Here is an 18,080-nt window from a genome sequence, read left to right on the forward strand (position 1 = left end):
ACACTGCATAGGTTAGTGTAACTTTCGACTGCAGATTGCTTTAGAGCGGACTGGCTGCCACGCCGCTACAGCCAAGAAAGGCAAGTAACAGTATCCGAAAATCAAAGGCATCATTATAGTAGCAGCCTAGCAGGCCTTCGAACCAAAAAACCTGCATCATCAGTCATCCACAAGCGACACCATACACCAGGAAACCTTGGGGCATACACAGCCAACTCAACTATTGAAGAGAACACATAACGAACTACAAGTACGTTCCATAAAACGTAATGGGATTCTCATTGATCTGTTGCAAAGAAAACCCTGCATAAACAAGTCCACTACATTATCCAACCCAACATAAACAAAGTTGATATTCAGAGATATCAAGGTACAAGAGCTTGGATATATATAACAATAACAGCAAAACAGTTTAGAGGCGCTCCAAAATTAGGCTACTCCTGGTACCAGAGAGCTAAAGCTTCAGATCAACCCTTCACTTCTTGGCCTTCTTTGGCGCCCTGCAACAATGGAGAAACACAGGAAAACACATCAATAAAACATGTTGTAGTTCTACTGCAAGGAAACTAGGAAAATTAAAGGAGTTAAGGCACTTACGCTGCAGCCGGAGCTGGAGCTGCAGCTGCTGGAGCTGCAGGTTCCCTCGGGCCCTACACAAAGAAAAAATACATTTCAACATGGAATCTTAAAAAACAGGATATATCAAAATGCCAAGCCTTTAGGGATAGATATATTAACAAATCAAACAGTTTAGAAATAACTAGAGGTCAAACCATGACTATGACAGACAATAAAACTAAATGCCTCAAATCCCATTTCTCATCTTAAACCACAGTAGAAAGATCAATAAATTTTTTTCCCGTGGATCATGAAACAACTATTAAAATGGAAGTTCAAAATTGCTAGTCCACAAGTCCCAGTTCAGAATCATAGTAACAAGTGGATATTATAATACATTCCAGCATCCATATTGCAAATCATCAGATTCACCCCCTTTACGAAATAAACAAAGGTTCGAAATCAAAAAGAAATTATCTTACCTGGGCCAACCTCTCCTCCCTCCTGGCAATCTTCCTCTCACGGCTTGCCTTGCTCTTGGCGCGCTTCGCCTCAAACTGATCAGAGAGCGTCTTCTCTCTGACCTTCTCAGCCTTGGACTTGTGGATACTCTCCATGAGCACCCTCTTGTTCTTGAACATGTTACCCTTGACCTTCACGTACATGTCATGGTACATGTGCTTGTCGATCTTCTTGGCTTCACGGTACTTGCGCAGCAGGCGCCTCAGCACACGCATCCTCCTCATCCAAAGAATCTTGGTGGGGAGCCTAGCCTCCCTGGTACCCCTGCGCTTACCTGTAGAGATATTGGATTAACATATATTTACAAGATTTTGACAATTTACAAATGTCAGGTACATATTTACAGGACATGGAAAATGGATCGGTGTAGTATACCATATCCAGAATGACGTCCCTTCTGCTTGGCCTCATGCGCCCTCCTTGCACGGGACCTGGAGTGGATCTTCTGAGGCTTCTTGATGATGAAACCATCCTTAACCAACTTGCGGATATTCTGGCCTGCAAGTTTTGTAAAAGACATGGTCATACTTATGTTCCTTTCAGGAGTAGCAAGACATTACAATTTCAATATATAAACACAGTAATTCAGTAAATATAGCACAAGTGCAAGCATCATCAAAAACCACATGAACAAAAAGATCAGAGCAACAAACTATTATGAAGAGCATAGCAAATCCGAGTAACAGAACTATTCTAGCTTTATCATGTCAACCATATATAAACAAGCACAATATGCCATACAAACAAGAACACTTCCTTGCAAATCATCATTGAAATGCATGTACTGGCAGTCCTAGCGAAAATCTAAATTCAGATTATGAACTTGATACAAATCTGCATCACTCAGCTAATAATATCTCCTTCAGCTAAACTATCATCACAGACGTTTTAGAATGCGCACGGGCAACAAAATTGCAACAACGACAACCTACATACAATTTACCAGTACCTCAGATTAAACAAGACCACAATATGATAGCAATCTTAACGTAGTGAGTGGCATAACATGTAACCTGCAGCCTCGGAATGCAAACAAAACGAGCTACCTATCGCTGCCTACGCCCATAAAATAAACATGCTTGAAAATCCAGACGTCTACGAACCGTCTGGCACTATCAGTCTATTGACGGATCAGCGCAGCTGATTCCCTAGTGGAATCAACGATTCCCGCTGCCCTTAGCAGAATCGACATAACTCCAAACTAAGCCGATATACGCAGAACCACAGATCTACCTCCTACGGCAGCAAGCCAACCGATCGAGCAATCAAGGCGTGAACGGGGGACCCACGGAACACGTGCCGCGCAGCAAAACATGGACCGGGCGGCGAGGGGGGAAGGTTCCGGCGGGGGGGGGGGGGGGGGTGGCGCGATGGTGATCTTACGGGAGTTGGCCATGGAGATCTCGCTGACTTCATTGGGGTCGAGCCAGACCTTGCCCTTGCCGCACTTGAGCACGCTGGCCGCGAGGCGCTTCTGCAGCTTGAGCGACACCATCTTCTCCGCCGCCGAGGGGCTCTCCCTGCCGTGTGGGTGTGTGTTGTGCAGGGGCTAGGGAAATGTGGCGGCGGCGCCCGCGGAGGCTTTATATAGCACCTCGATGGGGTTAGGGTTTCCCTATACGGCTCTGGACCTGGGCCAGGCCCAACATTATAGATGGGTCCGGTCCGGTCCGGTCCGTCCTATTGGGCTAGGGCCCATACGGCGAACGGTTCTGGCTCATCGTTAACTACTTAGTTCCCAAAATGCAAAACGCAATTTTTTTGTAAATCACTTGTATGGTGTATTAAATGAAGTCAAAAAATAAATTACATTACACAAATGGACTGTAAATCGCGAGACGAATCTAATGAGCCTAATTATGACGTGATTGGACACTAAATTGCTACAATAATACTACAGTAACATGCTCCAATGATGGATTAATTTGGCTCATTATATTCGTCTCGTAGTTTACAGACGAAATCTGTAATTAGTTTTATGATTAGTCTATATTTAATACTTCAAATATTGAAGATTCCTTTCTAAAAACACAAAAATGCAAAATACAAAGTGATCTAAACACACCCATAAGGTTCTCCACTCCAACAGGCAACAGGCACTCCATGGACTGCCATCAGTGTGTGTCTGGAGCAAATGAGATTGGGCAAGATCGCAAGGTCATCAGAAGCGTGGTGCTAGAACAGTACCACTGGTGATGAAGAGACCTTTGAAGCACCGTAGGCTTGCTGAATCACAGAATCAGTGTCCGGACTGCCTTGATGGAGGGAAAACATGCCGACGTGTAACACAAGAAATCAGGACAGAGCATAACTCGAAGATCTCATGAGTCATGACCTAAGCGGCACGGATAGGGATATGTGTATCGGTATCGAAAGGATACGGATATGCGAATATGACAATTTCCCAAACAACTCGATACGCGGATACGTTTTAACTATTTTTTAATAAATAATAATAGTGCATAATAAATTACAAAATAGATATTCTAGTTCAACATAGAGACATTAAAGGTCTATTACACTCAAAATAACATGATAGCAGCAGGTTCTAAATTAGAAAATAATTAAAAGGTAGTAGCAAACTAGGCGGGGCGCACTGGCTCAGATCTAAATTGGATTGGGGAGGGAGAGGAACTCACCTAAGCAGGGGGGCACGAGGCAGGGTGCAGTCATGGACTCGCCGTCGCAGGAGATTGTTGGCGTTGCAGCCGGCCGGGTGTAGGGTCGAGATGGCGGACTAGAGGGGGGTGAATAGTCCTTTCTAAAAATAATCGCACTGGCTAACCGAAATTTATGCGGAATTGAAACTATTCGCTTAGCCAAGACTTCACCCCTATAACTATGACTCTAAGGCACCTCCAAAAAAATCCTACACAAAGCAAATGGAGTGCCAAGCTAGCAAAAACACTCCTGACAATTCTAATGCCAAGCAACACAAGCACCAAACTCTATCAAGCTTTTTGATCATCATCATGAGTCAACACTTGGCTTGATCTTTCTTGAATGATATGATCCACTCCATATCATCACATGACCTCTTTGGTCCATCGATCTTGACCTTGCTCGCTCTTCACCGTTGCCTCGGTCCACCGGCGCCAAATCTTGCCCAACCTTCACCGCCTCGCGGTCCCTCGCTTCAAAGTCTTGACTTGTCCTTCTCCATTGCAACCGGTCCATCAAGCCAAGCCTTATCTTGATCTTCTCCACTTTGGTCACATAACTCCATGTCATGTCTCATATGCAATGAGCTCCTCCATCACACTATATGAACATAGCATCAACCCTTAGTCATTTCTCCTCCATGGCACATGTTGCATAGTATCAACCCTTAGCCATTTCTCCTCCATAGCACATGTTGCTCATACTAGTGTCTTTGTGTGGACTAATCTCCTGTGTATCTCAATATAAACACTTATTAGTCCACCTAAGTTGTCACTCAATTACCAAAACCAAACAAGGGCCTTTCACCGGGGGCCGTCGCGGTCGCAGTCGCGGGGCTCGTCACGGACTCGCCGTCGCAGGGGATCGTTGGCGTTGCAGCCGGCCGGGCGCCGTCGGCCCGTCGCGGTCGCAGTCGCGGGGGCTCGTCGCCGGCTAGGACGGAGGGCCGTCGCCGGCGGCGGCGGGCGGTGGACACGGGCGCTGCGTGGGGAAGTCTCGCCCAGTCGCGAGGTGGCGGCGGCTACGTCTGCGTGAGGCGGACTGCGCGTGGGAGGGAGGGGTCGGGAGTAGGGCAACACAGAAGGTTGGACTGAGCCATATCGATGGCAAGGATACGTATCCCTTCCTTAGTTTTCGGCCCATTTAAATTGGGATACACGGACACATCGCAGATATGTATCCGGCGCGTATCTAGCGCGTATCCGTATGACCGTATCGGATACGTCTCCGACACGGGATACGCGCCTACCCTGGCGTGTCCGTGTTTTTGAGGTCATGACCAACGAAAGCAAAGGTGCAAGGATCTTACACAAGATATCTGATTGAGCACGGATTATGATGGTTTTTGTACTAGTGTGATCACTGTGAAATTTGAGTCCCAAGCATCTGGAAATATAATGTGGCAGTATTAGCAAAATTGAAGTTGGAGTGGCAAGATGACAAAAAATGTTTTTTAATAAAAAGAAGAGAAAGATCATAGTTTTGTACAACACTAAAATACTGCAGCTGTTCATGTTGTTCCTCAATGACCATAAATCAAACTGTCCAATGATAACATCAAACTGCACGAGGAGTTTGCTGGCTGGAGGATATATAGAACCAACCGGTAACTGTCGATGTGACCAACTATTTGGAACTCTGATCCATACTGCACGAGGAAAGTATTTAGGTAGGGGACCTCATCAAAGATAGCTGACACCCCTCCATGGTTTGATCCTGCCCTCAATGCCTTTGCATATTCCAGCGGCGGTATGCTAAAAACCTTTATCCTGCCCTCAATGCCTTTGGCACAAATGATCCATTCTGGTACCCAACGTAATCACCATTTCGCAAGAGTTGACTCGGATCAGCCACTTAAGGTTGGAGCCTCTTCGCAGTTAGCAATGATGACAAGCTTGCCGTGTAACTCTGAACTAGAGTTAGCACCAGATAACCACAAGAACTTTTGACGGAAGGCGCCTGATAATTTGATCTATCCAAAGCATAAATAAATGAGATAGTGTTACTGAAGTAACAAACCATACGCTTAGAAAGTAATACATAGTTCAGAGTACTATATAGTCATATAGATGCATGCAGTTTTGTATTTTTGATTAATGAGTGCTATGCAGAAGAAGAATGACAGTGACCACATACCATGAGAGACGGTCAAAGTGGAGAATATAAAGTAGAAAACGGTGCTGAACTGTTTTCGTCACTACAGATGGAAAAAAAGTTTGTAAAATTGAAGGGAGCATGTCGGAAAAAACTAATCATTCAGTTCACCATTCGATCGACATTAGTGGATGCTTTGAAATTGAAAATGAAAGAAGAGATGAATTTTTCTTTGTAAAATTGAAGGATCATGTCGGAAAAACTAATCATTCGAACAAGTTGCACGTGCAAAATTAAATATAAGCGCCGTCCGTGGGATTCGAACCCACGACCACACGGTTAAAAGCCGTGCGCTCTACCGACTGAGCTAGGACGGCAGGGTCAATTACTTGCGCCGAAGACCATTAGAAAATTGACAAACAGGCTGCACCGCTTCAAGTTCTCCGATTTTCCCCCGGCTTCTGAATAAGCAAATCTCCTGCTGCTTGTCACATCGGCATGTTTGGTGAACGCCCCAACACTACCATGGAAAGGAAGACATCCGACCTCTTGTGCTTATTGGGGAACGCTGCCTTTTTGTAGCCTTTCAGTGGGATCTGAAAGGTTCACAATGCTCTGTAATTAAAACATAATCTTACCACTATAAGAAAATATATTCTTACCTTGCTGTTTTATGATGAAAAAAACTATTCTTTTTCGATCCAGAATATATCAAGTCATTTCGGACATTGTCGTGTCGTATTTTGGCTAACATTTGTTATGAAGATATATTATATTTTCAAATGAAATTAATTAACACTACAAAACCACTTCTCATGATGAATCTGAAAACATCTTAACTTTTTTCATTCTACATATTATTTATTGACCCGAACGTTTTTGCCGTGACAAATTTACAAACCCGAGGTCCAAAGCATGTTTGCCTTTCTCTTTCCCCACTTCAAAACTCGTCCCCAAATTCCGTCGACCCCCAGCGCACTCGAATCTGAATCCCCTCACGCCTCCTCATCACGCGGGCCTCTTGGCTCTTGCGGGGCTCCTGCATAAACGCCGCCGCGCGCCCACGCCTTCCGCTCGCTCGCCTTTCCGCCCCCGAATCAATTTCAAACCGCGCCCCATCGGCGTGAATCATCGGCGGCGGAGATGGAGGTGGGCGACCTGCACAAGGTCTGGGAAGTCCGCGAACTCAAGAGAAAGCCTGACGCGCCCGCTGCCCGCGCGCTCCTCGACCGCATCGCCAAGCAGGTCCAGCCCATCATGCGCCGCCGCAAGTGGCGCGTCAAGGTCCTCTCCGAGTTCTCGTAAGCGCCCCACTAGCCCACGAACCCTAACCCTAGCCTCCTTCCCCCCGGATTGATCGATCGATTGATGGACCCCGCGTGTGTCCGTGTGCCTGGTTGGTCAGGCCACGGAACCCCAGGCTGTTGGGGCTCAACGTCGGCAAGGGCATCGAGGTCAAGCTGCGGCTGCGGCGCGACGGCAGCGACCTCGACTTCATCCCCTACGAGGAGGTGCTCGACACCATGCTCCACGAACTCTGCCACAACGAGCGCGGGCCCCACGACGCGCAGTTCTACAAGCTCTGGGACGAACTCCGCAAGGTGCGTGGCTTGCTGTGCATTTTGATGTTTAGGCATGGATTGCTGTGTACAAGCGAAGGGATTACTTTGGCTTATTCTACTTCACGACAATGTCTCTCGTAACTGAATGATCTGCAGTTGCGTATATGTTAAATTTCCTTTTCTCAATGTTATACTTGTAATGGTGCTGTAGTTAGATAATTAAAGTGAGTTTGAGTTTCATAGAGTGATGTTTGCTTGGATGTCTTAATGTCTTACTATGATCATCAAAAGTTAAAATGGAATGAACCTGTTTTGTTCTGCACATATCCAAACATAATTTGATGGGAACATCATGGTCTCTGAAAGTGAATAGGATTATTACTTCACACGCATCATAGATGGATAACTCTGTTATTTACTTCGTACTGTCTTACACTCTTAGTCTCTTACTATACACTAAAATGGAGATGTTCGGACTTTTTTGTGTGTGTGTGTGTGTTGTTGGGGGGGGGGGGGGGGGTGCAGATTGTTGCTTTTTTTTTTTGGCAAACAACAGTGCAAAAGGAGGGTAGGAATGGACTTTTAATTGTGTGAAATCCCTAACAAAAAAGAAAACCAAGTCCTGTTACTTTTCCAGAATGCATTCCACTAAACTGATCTTTAATCAAGCTTGTATTTGGTGGGATTTGTAGGCTTTTGAGTTGTGTGCTTTTTTTAATTGTATTTGCCTGAATCCCATGTCATATCTGACAAACACACCTAATATAGCCATTTGTAATTTTCTGTGTAAATTTTGTGGGGTTGAATGCAATTTCAGTTTTCTTCATAGGGTGCCTTATGTTATTAACAACGAGGCTTTCTTCTATTGCTTATGATTTATGAAAAATGATAGGAATGCGACGAACTTGTTTCGAAAGGTATCACTGGAACAGGACAAGGATTTGATGGTACAGGAAGGCGACTGGGTGGATTCACAGTATATCCGCCACCGCCATCTCTTCGACAAGCTACAGCAGCCGCTGCACAGAAGCGGGCAAGGAATGGAGCTCTATTGCCATCCGGACCAACAAAGTTGGGTGGAAACAATTACATTATGAGTGTACTTAGTCCAGTACAAGCTGCTGCTATGGCAGCTGAAAGGAGAATGCATGATGATTTGTGGTGTGGATCCCATGATCAATCTGGTATTGATGATTCGGATGATGTTGTTATTCTTGAAGAACCACCTAACTTGACAGCAAGGGATGGAAAAACCACAAAGGGTAGCTGTTCCAACACTATTGCGGAGCCCAGCACTTCGTCTGGAATTCACACAGCACCACGAGATGGTTCCTCATCTTTTAGGACAACAAGTGATGCAGGCGATGATTCAAAGTGGGAATGTGGTGCTTGCACTCTTCTAAACCAGGCAAGATTTCTATTCCACTTTGTGTTTGTAATACTGTTCATAGAAGTGCCCACTATCCATTTGACCTATAAAATTGTGAATCTCTGCATGTATTGCGGCACCATCTTTTACTATACACAGATATTATGTAGCAGAAATCTCTTATATGTCATAGTAGGAGTTTCCCACTGGGTCTTTTTTTCATTCTGATCAATATAAGCTTTATCTTTGAAATTCACCCATCTCTGTACAACTGAACCAATTTAACACCATAACCCTTAGCTGTTTAGATTACACAACACTTCAGATGCATAGTTAATGTGGAGGTTGTGTTACTGAGCCAAGCTATGTAGGCATGGATATACAGCCCAACATATAACTTCTGGCACCTTAGTTATTATTACTGCAAAGATACAGATTTCCCCCTAGGTTTTCTTGTTTATTTCTTGAGCTTATAATAATTTGCAAATCATACCATAGTAATCAAACTTAATGGGTATATTGAAGTGTCAAAATGGCTTGCAATTCCTGTAAGTAGTTTCTTCACTCATAGCAAATTAACATGTAAAGTATTCATGCCTAGTATAGTAGTGTTAAACCTCATGGTAACTGTATGCCTCTTTAGTCTTGCGATTTCTGCTGCTTGTGATTGTTGGTCCAGTGATAAAGCCCCCCCTCTCCCCCACTCTAACACCTGGGTTTTAGGGTCGGAGTGGCTAGAGGGGGAGGTCTAAGTTGGTATCAAAGCCAGGTCCCGGGTTCGAAACCCACCGGCCACGCATTTCTTCCGCTGCGCGATTTCCCCTGCGGGGTTCGCTGAGACCAGCAGCCACAGGCGCGGCGCAGCGCGGCTCGCTCGCCGTAGGGGGGATGTTGGTCCAGTGATAAAGTCCCCCCTCTCCCCCACAACACCTGGTTTTAGGGTCGGAGTGGCTAGAGGGGGAGGTCTAAGTGTGATACCTGGAGACAGTTCTACCTGCAGGTTTGACTAAAAAGTTAAAAGCCAGTATACTAGTGTATTAGTCATCGCCTAGATGTAGTCTGGCTGTATTGAAGCCAAATTCAAACTTAAACTACCCCAACAAGCACCAATAAAGTTATATTCTTCCGAAGTGTTGAAAGTTTCTTTTCTTCCCTGCAAAACATTATCATGCAGTCCCCTTTGCATGCTTAACTATATTTCTTTTCGTTCTTTTTGGGCATTTCCTGGTTTGCTGTTACATAGAGTCTTCACCCCTTCCACATTCTTTGTACTTGCTATTACATCATTCCTTCCACGTTCTTTGTACTACACACTCTAATTCTACTTATTAATATGTTTTTCTCAAACACATTACTGAAATATGAACTTCTGCAGCCTTTGGCGCCAATATGTGAAGTTTGTGGTACGGCAAAACCTAAAATTGCAAAGGCAAAGTACGCAACTTGGTCTTGTAAATTTTGTACTCTAGAGAACAGCACTAAGCTTGACAAATGTTCGGCGTGCGATCAATGGAGATACTCATATGGGCCACCAGTAACCACCTATGAACATTGAAAGCTACAAATGTACAAGTACAGCACGGTACTGTGCCAGATTGCCAGGTCTTTAACAATCGTTCAATCTTCTCTATGTGTACTGTTTCCTTTGGTTCATTGTTCTTACTCGATGAAACTTCAGAGCAGGCATCTGCTGCATTGTTGATTTAAGTTGACTCATCAGCAACAGTTCTCGCTCCATTACCACTCATGTCATGTCAGGTTTGAAGTTGCTGGAGAGAAATCTGATACCTGTTAAACTGGCCATCTTCTTCTGTTGCCGTTGCTTGTAGCAAATAGCTATGAGTGGATCGGTAAAAAGAGGCAATCTTCATGCCTCCTGTTAACGTTAGCCCCAAGCGGGCCTGGGGCATGGTGCATATGAACCTGCATGCCCATCCACTCTCGTTGGCAGGTAACAACTCAGCCCCTTGGACGCGGTATGATGAGTTAGTCCTGCTGTCTGTTCTTATGTCGTCTACTCAGACCCTTGGACGCGGTATGATGAGTTGGTCCTGCTGTCTGTTCTTATGTCGTCTACTCGTGTTGCCGTGTGACTTCAGTGGGTGAGGAACTTGGTAAACTATTAATGTAAGGGTTAACACAAGTTATCCCCAATGGTCTAAAAAAACAATTTACCTGCTCCTCTGATCTAACCCAAGGAAATCAAGGCCCAAAGCACAGCATACTTGCATATGCTCATCCATGATGTCACCTCAACGGCTTGATGTCATCACTGAAGCAACCCAGTACACTGAACTTGGATTATCCCCGTTGAATTTCTGCTATTAGGGTGGTGAAAGCGTCGCAGTTTCGCTAGTGATGACCGCCATTACATGGTCAGGGTCGTGTTCCCATAGCACTTTTTGAAGCAGATGGTCACCCTGAAGAGTGAAGACATCCCATTATCCCCGTGTTAGAAACTGGAAAGCGAGGTCGACTGGCTCCTCAGTCCATTGATCCTTGCCGTTTTGCTGTACAAGTGCGTGCACAGGCCGCACAATTCTTACCGCACGTGGTGCGAAAGAGCTCGGCGATGATGTTTGTAGGTTCTTTTGGTTGGGTTTTGTGCTTTATAATCATTGATCACAGGATGGCGGCCACCGAAGACTTTGTTCATTGACACGTCGCGCGTTTTCCACCGCATTTTCCTTTGTTCGGCACTAGCTCATGACTCGAACTTGGAGCACGTGCTGTGAATGGACATGGTGTATCTGATGTCACGCTCCTGTTTTATGACGGCCATGTTCTTGGTACCTGATTCTCTTTCGCATCAAATCGATTTAAATCCATTCAGCACTCACACGTTGGCCATTGTAACACTCGTGCGCCGTGTATGATCTCGTGGGCAATCATTTGATACGTGGCCACACACGCCACATTTCATGATCTAACAAAAGCCACATTCCTTAATGTTTTACTAATATCGAACTTTGGTTTCCTCGCTAGGATGGTCCAGCCCACAGCTGTAATCATCTGGACCATATCCTAGGGTGCTCGGTGAAGCGTGTTGTCTGTAACAAACATTTCTATTTTAATCACAAAGATACGCAAATCTTTTGCGTATTCGACAAAAATGATGTGCTGTTGATAACATGACCATGGCTACTTCATGCATATTTAACCTTTTGTTAAGTCTTACGAAAGTTCGTGGGTACTTTTTAACAATTTTTATAGGAACTCATCAGTCTAAATTTCTTTCAACCCATTTGAGTGTCTAAGTAGAAGGTACTAGTAGGTACCTCGTACAATAAGCACGTACGGCAGGTAGGCAGGCAGGCAGGTCGTTTATCCCATATTGGCCGTGTTGGGTTGAATTGCATAGAATTTTTTTTCCATCTTTGACCACTAATTTAGAGTATCAAATGAAGTCTAATTACAAAACACCTCCATAACCCCCGTGTAAATCGCGAGACGAATCTAATGAGGCCTTTAACCGTGTGATTAGATGATGGTTACTGTAGCATCACTGTAGCAAATCATCAATTAATTACCGTCATTAGATTTGTCTCGAAAAGTTGCACCCATCCCTAAAATTTTTTTGCAAATAGACTTCATTTAATACTCCATGCATGCGAGATTCTCTTCTCGGAAAATGTGCGCGGAAAAAATCCTGTAGTAACCAAGCACGGCCATTCTAGATATTCTCATTCACATCCACTGAGGTGAGGTAGGTCAACGCATCGAAAATTGTCACGCTGCGGCGGCACCAAGTGAAGATGAGCACGCCACGGTGCGCACCGTTCGTTCATCTCCAACTCCAACTCGGCATCGCATCGCCGCCGACCGTCTCCGTCCGATTCGTCGTCCTCTGGCTGGTGCTTGCTGCTACTCCAGCTGTTGCCTTGCCGTCAGGCGAGGTCGTCGCCCGCCTCGGCCCCCCTCCCCCTCCCCGTTCCCCAACCCGACCAGGCTGTGGAGCTCCAATAAACGCGCACCGCAGCGCGACGCGACAAACCCCGAGGGGGCAGCGGCGAGAGCGAGACGCCACCACCACCACCCCGCGACCTCCGGTAACGAAGCACCATCCCGCCCCGCGGCCACGCCATGCGCCCGGGCGGCCTCCCCACCCAGCCGCCGCAGCAGCCCGGCACGCCGGGCCGCGCGCGCCGCCGCCCGGATCTCACCCTCCCCATGCCCCAGCGCGAGGTCGCCACCTCCCTCGCCGTCCCGCTCCCGCTCCCGCCCCCTTCCTCCTCCGCCCCCGCCGGGGGCCCCACCCCGCCCCCCGCCGCGGGGGCGGCGCCGGCGCAGCAGCAGCCGCCCCCGCTCGCGGAGCTGGAGCGCGTCCGCCGCGTCGGCAGCGGCGCCGGCGGGACCGTCTGGTTGGTGCGCCACCGCGGGACGGGCCGGCCCTACGCGCTCAAGGTGCTCTACGGGAACCACGACGACGCGGTGCGGCGCCAGATCGCGCGCGAGATCGCGATCCTCCGCGCCGCGGACCACCCCTCCGTGGTGCGCTGCCACGGCATGTACGAGCGGGGCGGGGAGCTCCAGATCCTGCTCGAGTACATGGACGGCGGCTCCCTCGACGGCCGCCGCATCGCCGCCGAGCCGTTCCTCGCCGACGTCGCGCGCCAGGTGCTCTCCGGGATCGCCTACCTCCACCGCCGCCACATCGTGCACCGCGACATCAAGCCCTCCAACCTCCTCATCGACGCCGCGCGGCGCGTCAAGATCGCCGACTTCGGCGTCGGCCGGATCCTCAACCAGACCATGGACCCCTGCAACTCCTCCGTCGGCACCATCGCCTACATGAGCCCCGAGCGGATCAACACCGACCTCAACGACGGCAACTACGACGGGTACGCCGGCGACATCTGGAGCTTCGGACTCAGCATTCTCGAGTTCTACCTCGGCAGGTTCCCCTTCGGGGAGAACCTCGGCAAGCAGGGGGACTGGGCCGCGCTCATGGTCGCCATCTGCTACTCCGATCCGCCGGAGCCGCCGCCCACCGCCTCGGCCGAGTTCAGGGGATTCATCAGCTGCTGCCTGCAGAAGAATCCGGCCAGGAGGCTCACGGCCGCCCAGCTGCTGCAGCACCCGTTTGTCGCCGGGCCACAGCCACAGCCCCTTGCCGCTCCTCCCCCGTCATGACCACCATTTCGGATTGGAACTGCTATGGATCTCAATTCGGCCTTGGGTGCAGGCAGTGGCGACTCCGATCCGGCATCATTTCAGGTGTATCCTTCGATGGACAGAACCGTGTGGTTTGAAGGCAATTCACTCTGCATCTTGGGAAACTCTACGGAGCCAATTTGGATGTCATCCCATCGTCCTCATCCGTTGTTGCTGCTGTTGCCGCAATTAAGGTCACCTGTTGATGTTCTTCAAGCCATTTTTGAGTGTTCTGTCCATCAGTCGTCATCCTCAGCCAGCTGCTCACTGCAAATTAAGGTTCTTTCCCCTTTCCGTTCTTTGATGTTCTTTACTTCCAGCGATGATAGCATAACGAGAGAGAAAAAATGTGTGTAAAAATGATTTTGTAAAAGATCATATGTCAAGTACAGACAGGTCCACTGCCTAGCCAATTTCCATTGTTCTAAAAAAGGTTTGGTTAGAAACTTCAACTTCTTTTTTTTTCCCTCCCCTTCTCCTTGTAGCATATCTGGCAATTGTGCTCGCATCTCTTTGCGATATTTTTTGGTGTATAAGTGGGTGATGATTGAACCACATGACGACGACAACAGTGCTGCGCCTTTGCTGCGCCCGCTTGATAGGTTCTTGGATTCCTTTATCGGGATATATGATTGCTTAGAGAGAATCTTGAAGTGCGAATAAAAACTAGCTTTGGTCTCGTGTCTCTCTCTTGATATTGCTCCTGAAATCTGATCCGTGCCTTTCCTGTTCCCAAATCCGACCTGCCGTTTCTTTGCCCTTGCCAAGGTGGGTGCTGGCAATTGGCATGCTGTGGGCAGGTTCTCCTTGTTTTTGAGCCATGTCTTGTTTCGTTTCAGTGTCCTCTTTGATTGGCAGTAAGGACAACAGCTACATCAGCAATTCAGCATGTGGTGCTATCAACATGGTAATGTGTAAGACTTGAGGGTCCATGATCTTGGAGGCTTTCTGGATTCCATACTGCATAGGAACAGTGTGCGAAAAGTCCCAGAATGTAGCTGGCCATCCTAAAATGAAAACTCTAACCAACGGCGTCGTCCCGTCCTGTCAATTTGTGGGGAATTGGGGTGTACTACGACAGATTGAGATATTTCTCTCTTGTGGATGCTGTCTTGTGCTTGGTGAAATGCAGCGCAGAGCAGCTAGGAAGGAGGTCAGGCGCAAGCATAACGGGTACTCCGGCCCTGGTTTTGCAGCACTGTCACCAACTTTGATCATTAATTAAGGTATTAAATAAAGATAGTTTACGAACTAACTCCACAAACTGTGAGCTACTTCGCTAGATGAATCACTCATGGAATATGAGAGAAGTGTCATCATCATGACACTCTTTCGACTCGGTTATCTAGTTTACAGTCTTGGCAACCATGCAATGACACTCCCCACTGAAACTGGCCTAATGAGACCTTTAACCGTATGATTAGAAGATGGTCACTGTAGTATTATTGTAACCAATCATGGATTAATTAGGCTTATTAGATTTGTCGCGCAAAATTGCACCTATCTGTGAAAAGACTTTTGCAAATATACGTCGTTTAGTACTCCATGCATGTAATATTCTATTGTAACGCTAGGTGTGCTACACAAACCTAATCCATACACGAGGTGAATCAACAATCGGAACTCGAGACGAAAGTGCCACGGCAAGCAACACTGCAATTCTCTCCGGTTGGCGGCGGCGGCGGAGGCAGGTAGGTGAACAGTGCCCCAGCGTCCGGAACAGCACCGGTTGCTGTCGCTGGCACTGCCTGGCCATGGGATCTCCCATTGCCGTCTCGGCTACCTGTCAGCCTGTGATGAACACGAACTGATCGCCATCGTCACGAAGACATCTTTGCAAGCAGGAGTAGTTGGTTGGAGTTTCCCAGGAATTCTGTAGGATTCTGGAACGAAGCTATAGCAACAAAAGTGGTAGCACGAAGACATCTTTGCGAATCCCACTTCCCAGATGGCCGTGGAATAGTTCAGTCCTGGCAACGGATTGCCCGTGGCTTTTCCTCATCCGGTGGACTTTCCGTAGACTACTGCTGTGGTCATCTGCTATGCCACGAGTTCTGAGTTTCTTTTTTTTTTCAGTAGTGGTGCTACTAGTTCCAGTTGCTACTTCTAGTAGTTCTGTTGTGTTGTGATAAGTTGCTGTCCAATGGCTTCTCCTTCTTGGACTACTGCTGTGGTCATCTGCTACGCCACGAGTCCTGAGTCTTTTTCCAGTAGCGGTGATACTACTAGCTCCAGTTAATAAAAATTGCTATTTCTTTGGAAAGGAATGCCTTGCTCGTTCTAGAGCCGGGAGGTGGGTGATAAAATGAAACCTGCCCGGACGACGACTTTCACAGTAGTAGAAAAGACTACGAACTCATGAACAGTGAAGAGCTGAGCGAGCACTTCATGGTCCCCCGGCCGGGCTCCTGGCAATCGTGCCACTTCGGACGTTCAGGCTTCGCTGTCTTGTTCGGTTGACCTTTAGCAGCATCTTAAACAGAAAGATCCCCACCTCATTTCCTGTTCAACGCCCGTCCGATAGTACCACCTCTGAAATTCCTCGGATCCATGCCACCTGCAAACGAAGGCCTGATCATTCACGAGATTGATGAGCTTGTTGATGGTGTCGCCGCGGAGGGGCACCCGCACCTCGGCGCCACCGCACTCCCGGAGTACCGCTAGCCTCCGTGAGCCGCTGGCCCGCCGCCGACACTTGGGGTGGATGCCCAGGACCAGGAGGAACATGGCCCCCGGACGCCCTGCCGCGCAAACGCCCGCGCCAGCACCACCACGACCGTGACTGCGGCAGGAACCAGCGCAAAGGGCACAACACCTTTAGTTCCCTGGCGACGACCATCAGAACACAAATTCGCTTCGCCCCTGCAAATCAAGTCGCAATCTGCTCGAAGGATACGTTTTGCCTTGTCAAGCCCGAACGTCAGAAAAAAAATCCAGAGCAATAAGCTCTCCTCTTCACTGGCGGCCCACATGCCAATCTCTCAGCCTAGCACCCATCAGCAACATTGGCCCAATTTATCCAAAACAATAGTGGCCTACTTCTTCCATCTGTTAGACTGTTTACCCTTTGGTGCGCTTTCTAGAAGATATGTAAAATATTTATATCTCCAAAAAATTTATTAAATTATTAGATGCTAAGATTTTTCTAATAATACTAATTATGCACCATAAATATTAATATTTTTAATATATATTGAGTTAAAGTTGTTTCTCAGACAAAGGGAGTAGCTTGTTTCTACTGCAGGAATTTTTTAAACGGAATTCTAAATATGAATTCTAGCTGTGTTTTCTTTGTTTTTGGATGGCTGTGGTTATTTGAAAATCGTGCAGCAGAGGGGTGACGAAATGTTACCTGCGTATTTAGTTGAAGTAATTATCAAAGTAATAAACAGGTCAGCTTTTGCATAGTACCTGCTTGGCTGCTTGCGCATTTATTTTTAATCTGCAGTTGGAGGACGATCTGTATCTGCAGTTATTTACTCCCTCCGTTCGGAAATGATCTACATATTTTGACTAGAGAAAGTCAAACTTTATAAACTTTGACTAATAATTAGTTAAATTATATGTATAATTAGTTTATAAAATTTATGTCAATACATATGTATTCAAAGAGGTTTTGAGATGACATTGAGTTATTCGTAATTGACATTATATTCTAAGAGTGATTAATAAGTCAAACTTTACTTCGAATGACTTTCTCTAGTCAAAATATGTAGATCATTTCCGAACGGAGGGAGTATTTGCGTACCTTTTTCAATCTACAGTTAGAGGATGGTCCACCTCGTGTTAAGCAAGATTTGTGTCATGATAAAAAAAGTATCTGTGCCCCTTTCTCCTATTTAATCTTCACCTACTACAACAGCTGTTTTTAATGCATCATCATCTGATGATCTTAAAGACAGAGTCAACTTGCATCATCGGAGTCCTCGCTAGATCAATTTGTTGTAATAAAAACTACATCACGTCATCAATCAAATCAATCTGGGAGATATAGCTATACAATTTTAAAAAAGTACTCAGGGTGTGTTTATAATTTTACAAAAGTACTCAGGGTGTGTTTAATTTGTGATTTTTTTTGGATTTAGGTACTATAGTATTTTTATTGTTATTTAACAATTAATATCCAATCATGAACTAATTAGACTTAAAAGATTCGTCTC

The 18,080-nt window shown here is 46.7% G+C and overlaps 3 protein-coding genes and 1 non-coding gene across 7 annotated transcripts; 2 read left to right on the forward strand and 2 right to left on the reverse strand.

Annotated features, from left to right (window-relative positions):
* Positions 1 to 223: 223 nt before the first annotated feature.
* On the reverse strand, positions 224 to 2,669 carry LOC120670171 (60S ribosomal protein L19-1-like). Its single transcript, XM_039950239.1, has 5 exons — positions 2,464 to 2,669; positions 1,456 to 1,578; positions 1,041 to 1,354; positions 598 to 650; positions 224 to 500 (listed from the first exon to the last, which is right to left on the reverse strand). Exons 1-5 carry the CDS (start codon positions 2,573 to 2,575, stop codon positions 476 to 478), a joined length of 627 nt encoding a protein of 208 aa, XP_039806173.1. The 5' UTR covers positions 2,576 to 2,669; the 3' UTR covers positions 224 to 475.
* Positions 2,670 to 6,139: 3,470 nt separating this feature from the next.
* TRNAK-UUU lies at positions 6,140 to 6,212 on the reverse strand. Its single transcript has one exon. It is a non-coding gene; the product is annotated as a tRNA-Lys (tRNA).
* Positions 6,213 to 6,765: 553 nt separating this feature from the next.
* On the forward strand, positions 6,766 to 11,004 carry LOC120670500 (DNA-dependent metalloprotease WSS1-like). Of its 4 annotated transcripts, none has more exons than XM_039950613.1 (5): positions 6,766 to 7,136; positions 7,241 to 7,436; positions 8,290 to 8,805; positions 10,142 to 10,368; positions 10,445 to 11,004. In XM_039950613.1, the coding sequence occupies exons 1-4, from the start codon at positions 6,979 to 6,981 to the stop codon at positions 10,319 to 10,321; spliced, it is 1,050 nt and encodes a 349-aa protein (XP_039806547.1). In that variant the 5' UTR covers positions 6,766 to 6,978; the 3' UTR covers positions 10,322 to 10,368; positions 10,445 to 11,004. The 4 variants fall into 4 exon arrangements, with proteins under 4 accessions (XP_039806547.1, XP_039806546.1, XP_039806548.1 ...); XM_039950612.1 differs by having other exon boundaries at positions 10,450 to 11,004; XM_039950614.1 differs by having other exon boundaries at positions 10,525 to 11,004.
* A 1,695-nt stretch (positions 11,005 to 12,699) lies between these two features.
* LOC120670295 (mitogen-activated protein kinase kinase 5-like) lies at positions 12,700 to 14,531 on the forward strand. Its single transcript, XM_039950383.1, has one exon. It carries the CDS (start codon positions 12,850 to 12,852, stop codon positions 13,897 to 13,899), a length of 1,050 nt encoding a protein of 349 aa, XP_039806317.1. The 5' UTR covers positions 12,700 to 12,849; the 3' UTR covers positions 13,900 to 14,531.
* The last annotated feature ends 3,549 nt before the right edge of the window (positions 14,532 to 18,080 follow it).

The sequence above is a fragment of the Panicum virgatum genome, chromosome 4N (genome assembly GCF_016808335.1).
Source record: "Panicum virgatum strain AP13 chromosome 4N, P.virgatum_v5, whole genome shotgun sequence".
Classification (NCBI taxonomy): Eukaryota; Viridiplantae; Streptophyta; class Magnoliopsida; order Poales; family Poaceae; genus Panicum; species Panicum virgatum.

Bases quoted from the DNA above. Each gene is read 5' to 3' on its own strand.
- LOC120670295 (XM_039950383.1), top strand. From the start codon at position 12,850: ATGCGCCCGGGCGGCCTCCCCACCCAGCCGCCGCAGCAGCCCGGCACG.
- LOC120670500 (XM_039950613.1), top strand. From the start codon at position 6,979: ATGGAGGTGGGCGACCTGCACAAGGTCTGGGAAGTCCGCGAACTCAAG. The intron at 7,437-8,289 runs GTGCGTGGCTTG...GAAAAATGATAG, and splicing joins TCTGGGACGAACTCCGCAAG to GAATGCGACGAACTTGTTTC. The intron at 8,806-10,141 runs GCAAGATTTCTA...GAACTTCTGCAG, and splicing joins CTTGCACTCTTCTAAACCAG to CCTTTGGCGCCAATATGTGA.
- LOC120670171 (XM_039950239.1), bottom strand. From the start codon at position 2,575: ATGGTGTCGCTCAAGCTGCAGAAGCGCCTCGCGGCCAGCGTGCTCAAG. The intron at 651-1,040 runs GTAAGATAATTT...TTCTTTGTGTAG, and splicing joins GGGAGGAGAGGTTGGCCCAG to GGCCCGAGGGAACCTGCAGC. The intron at 501-597 runs GTAAGTGCCTTA...CCATTGTTGCAG, and splicing joins GCTCCAGCTCCGGCTGCAGC to GGCGCCAAAGAAGGCCAAGA.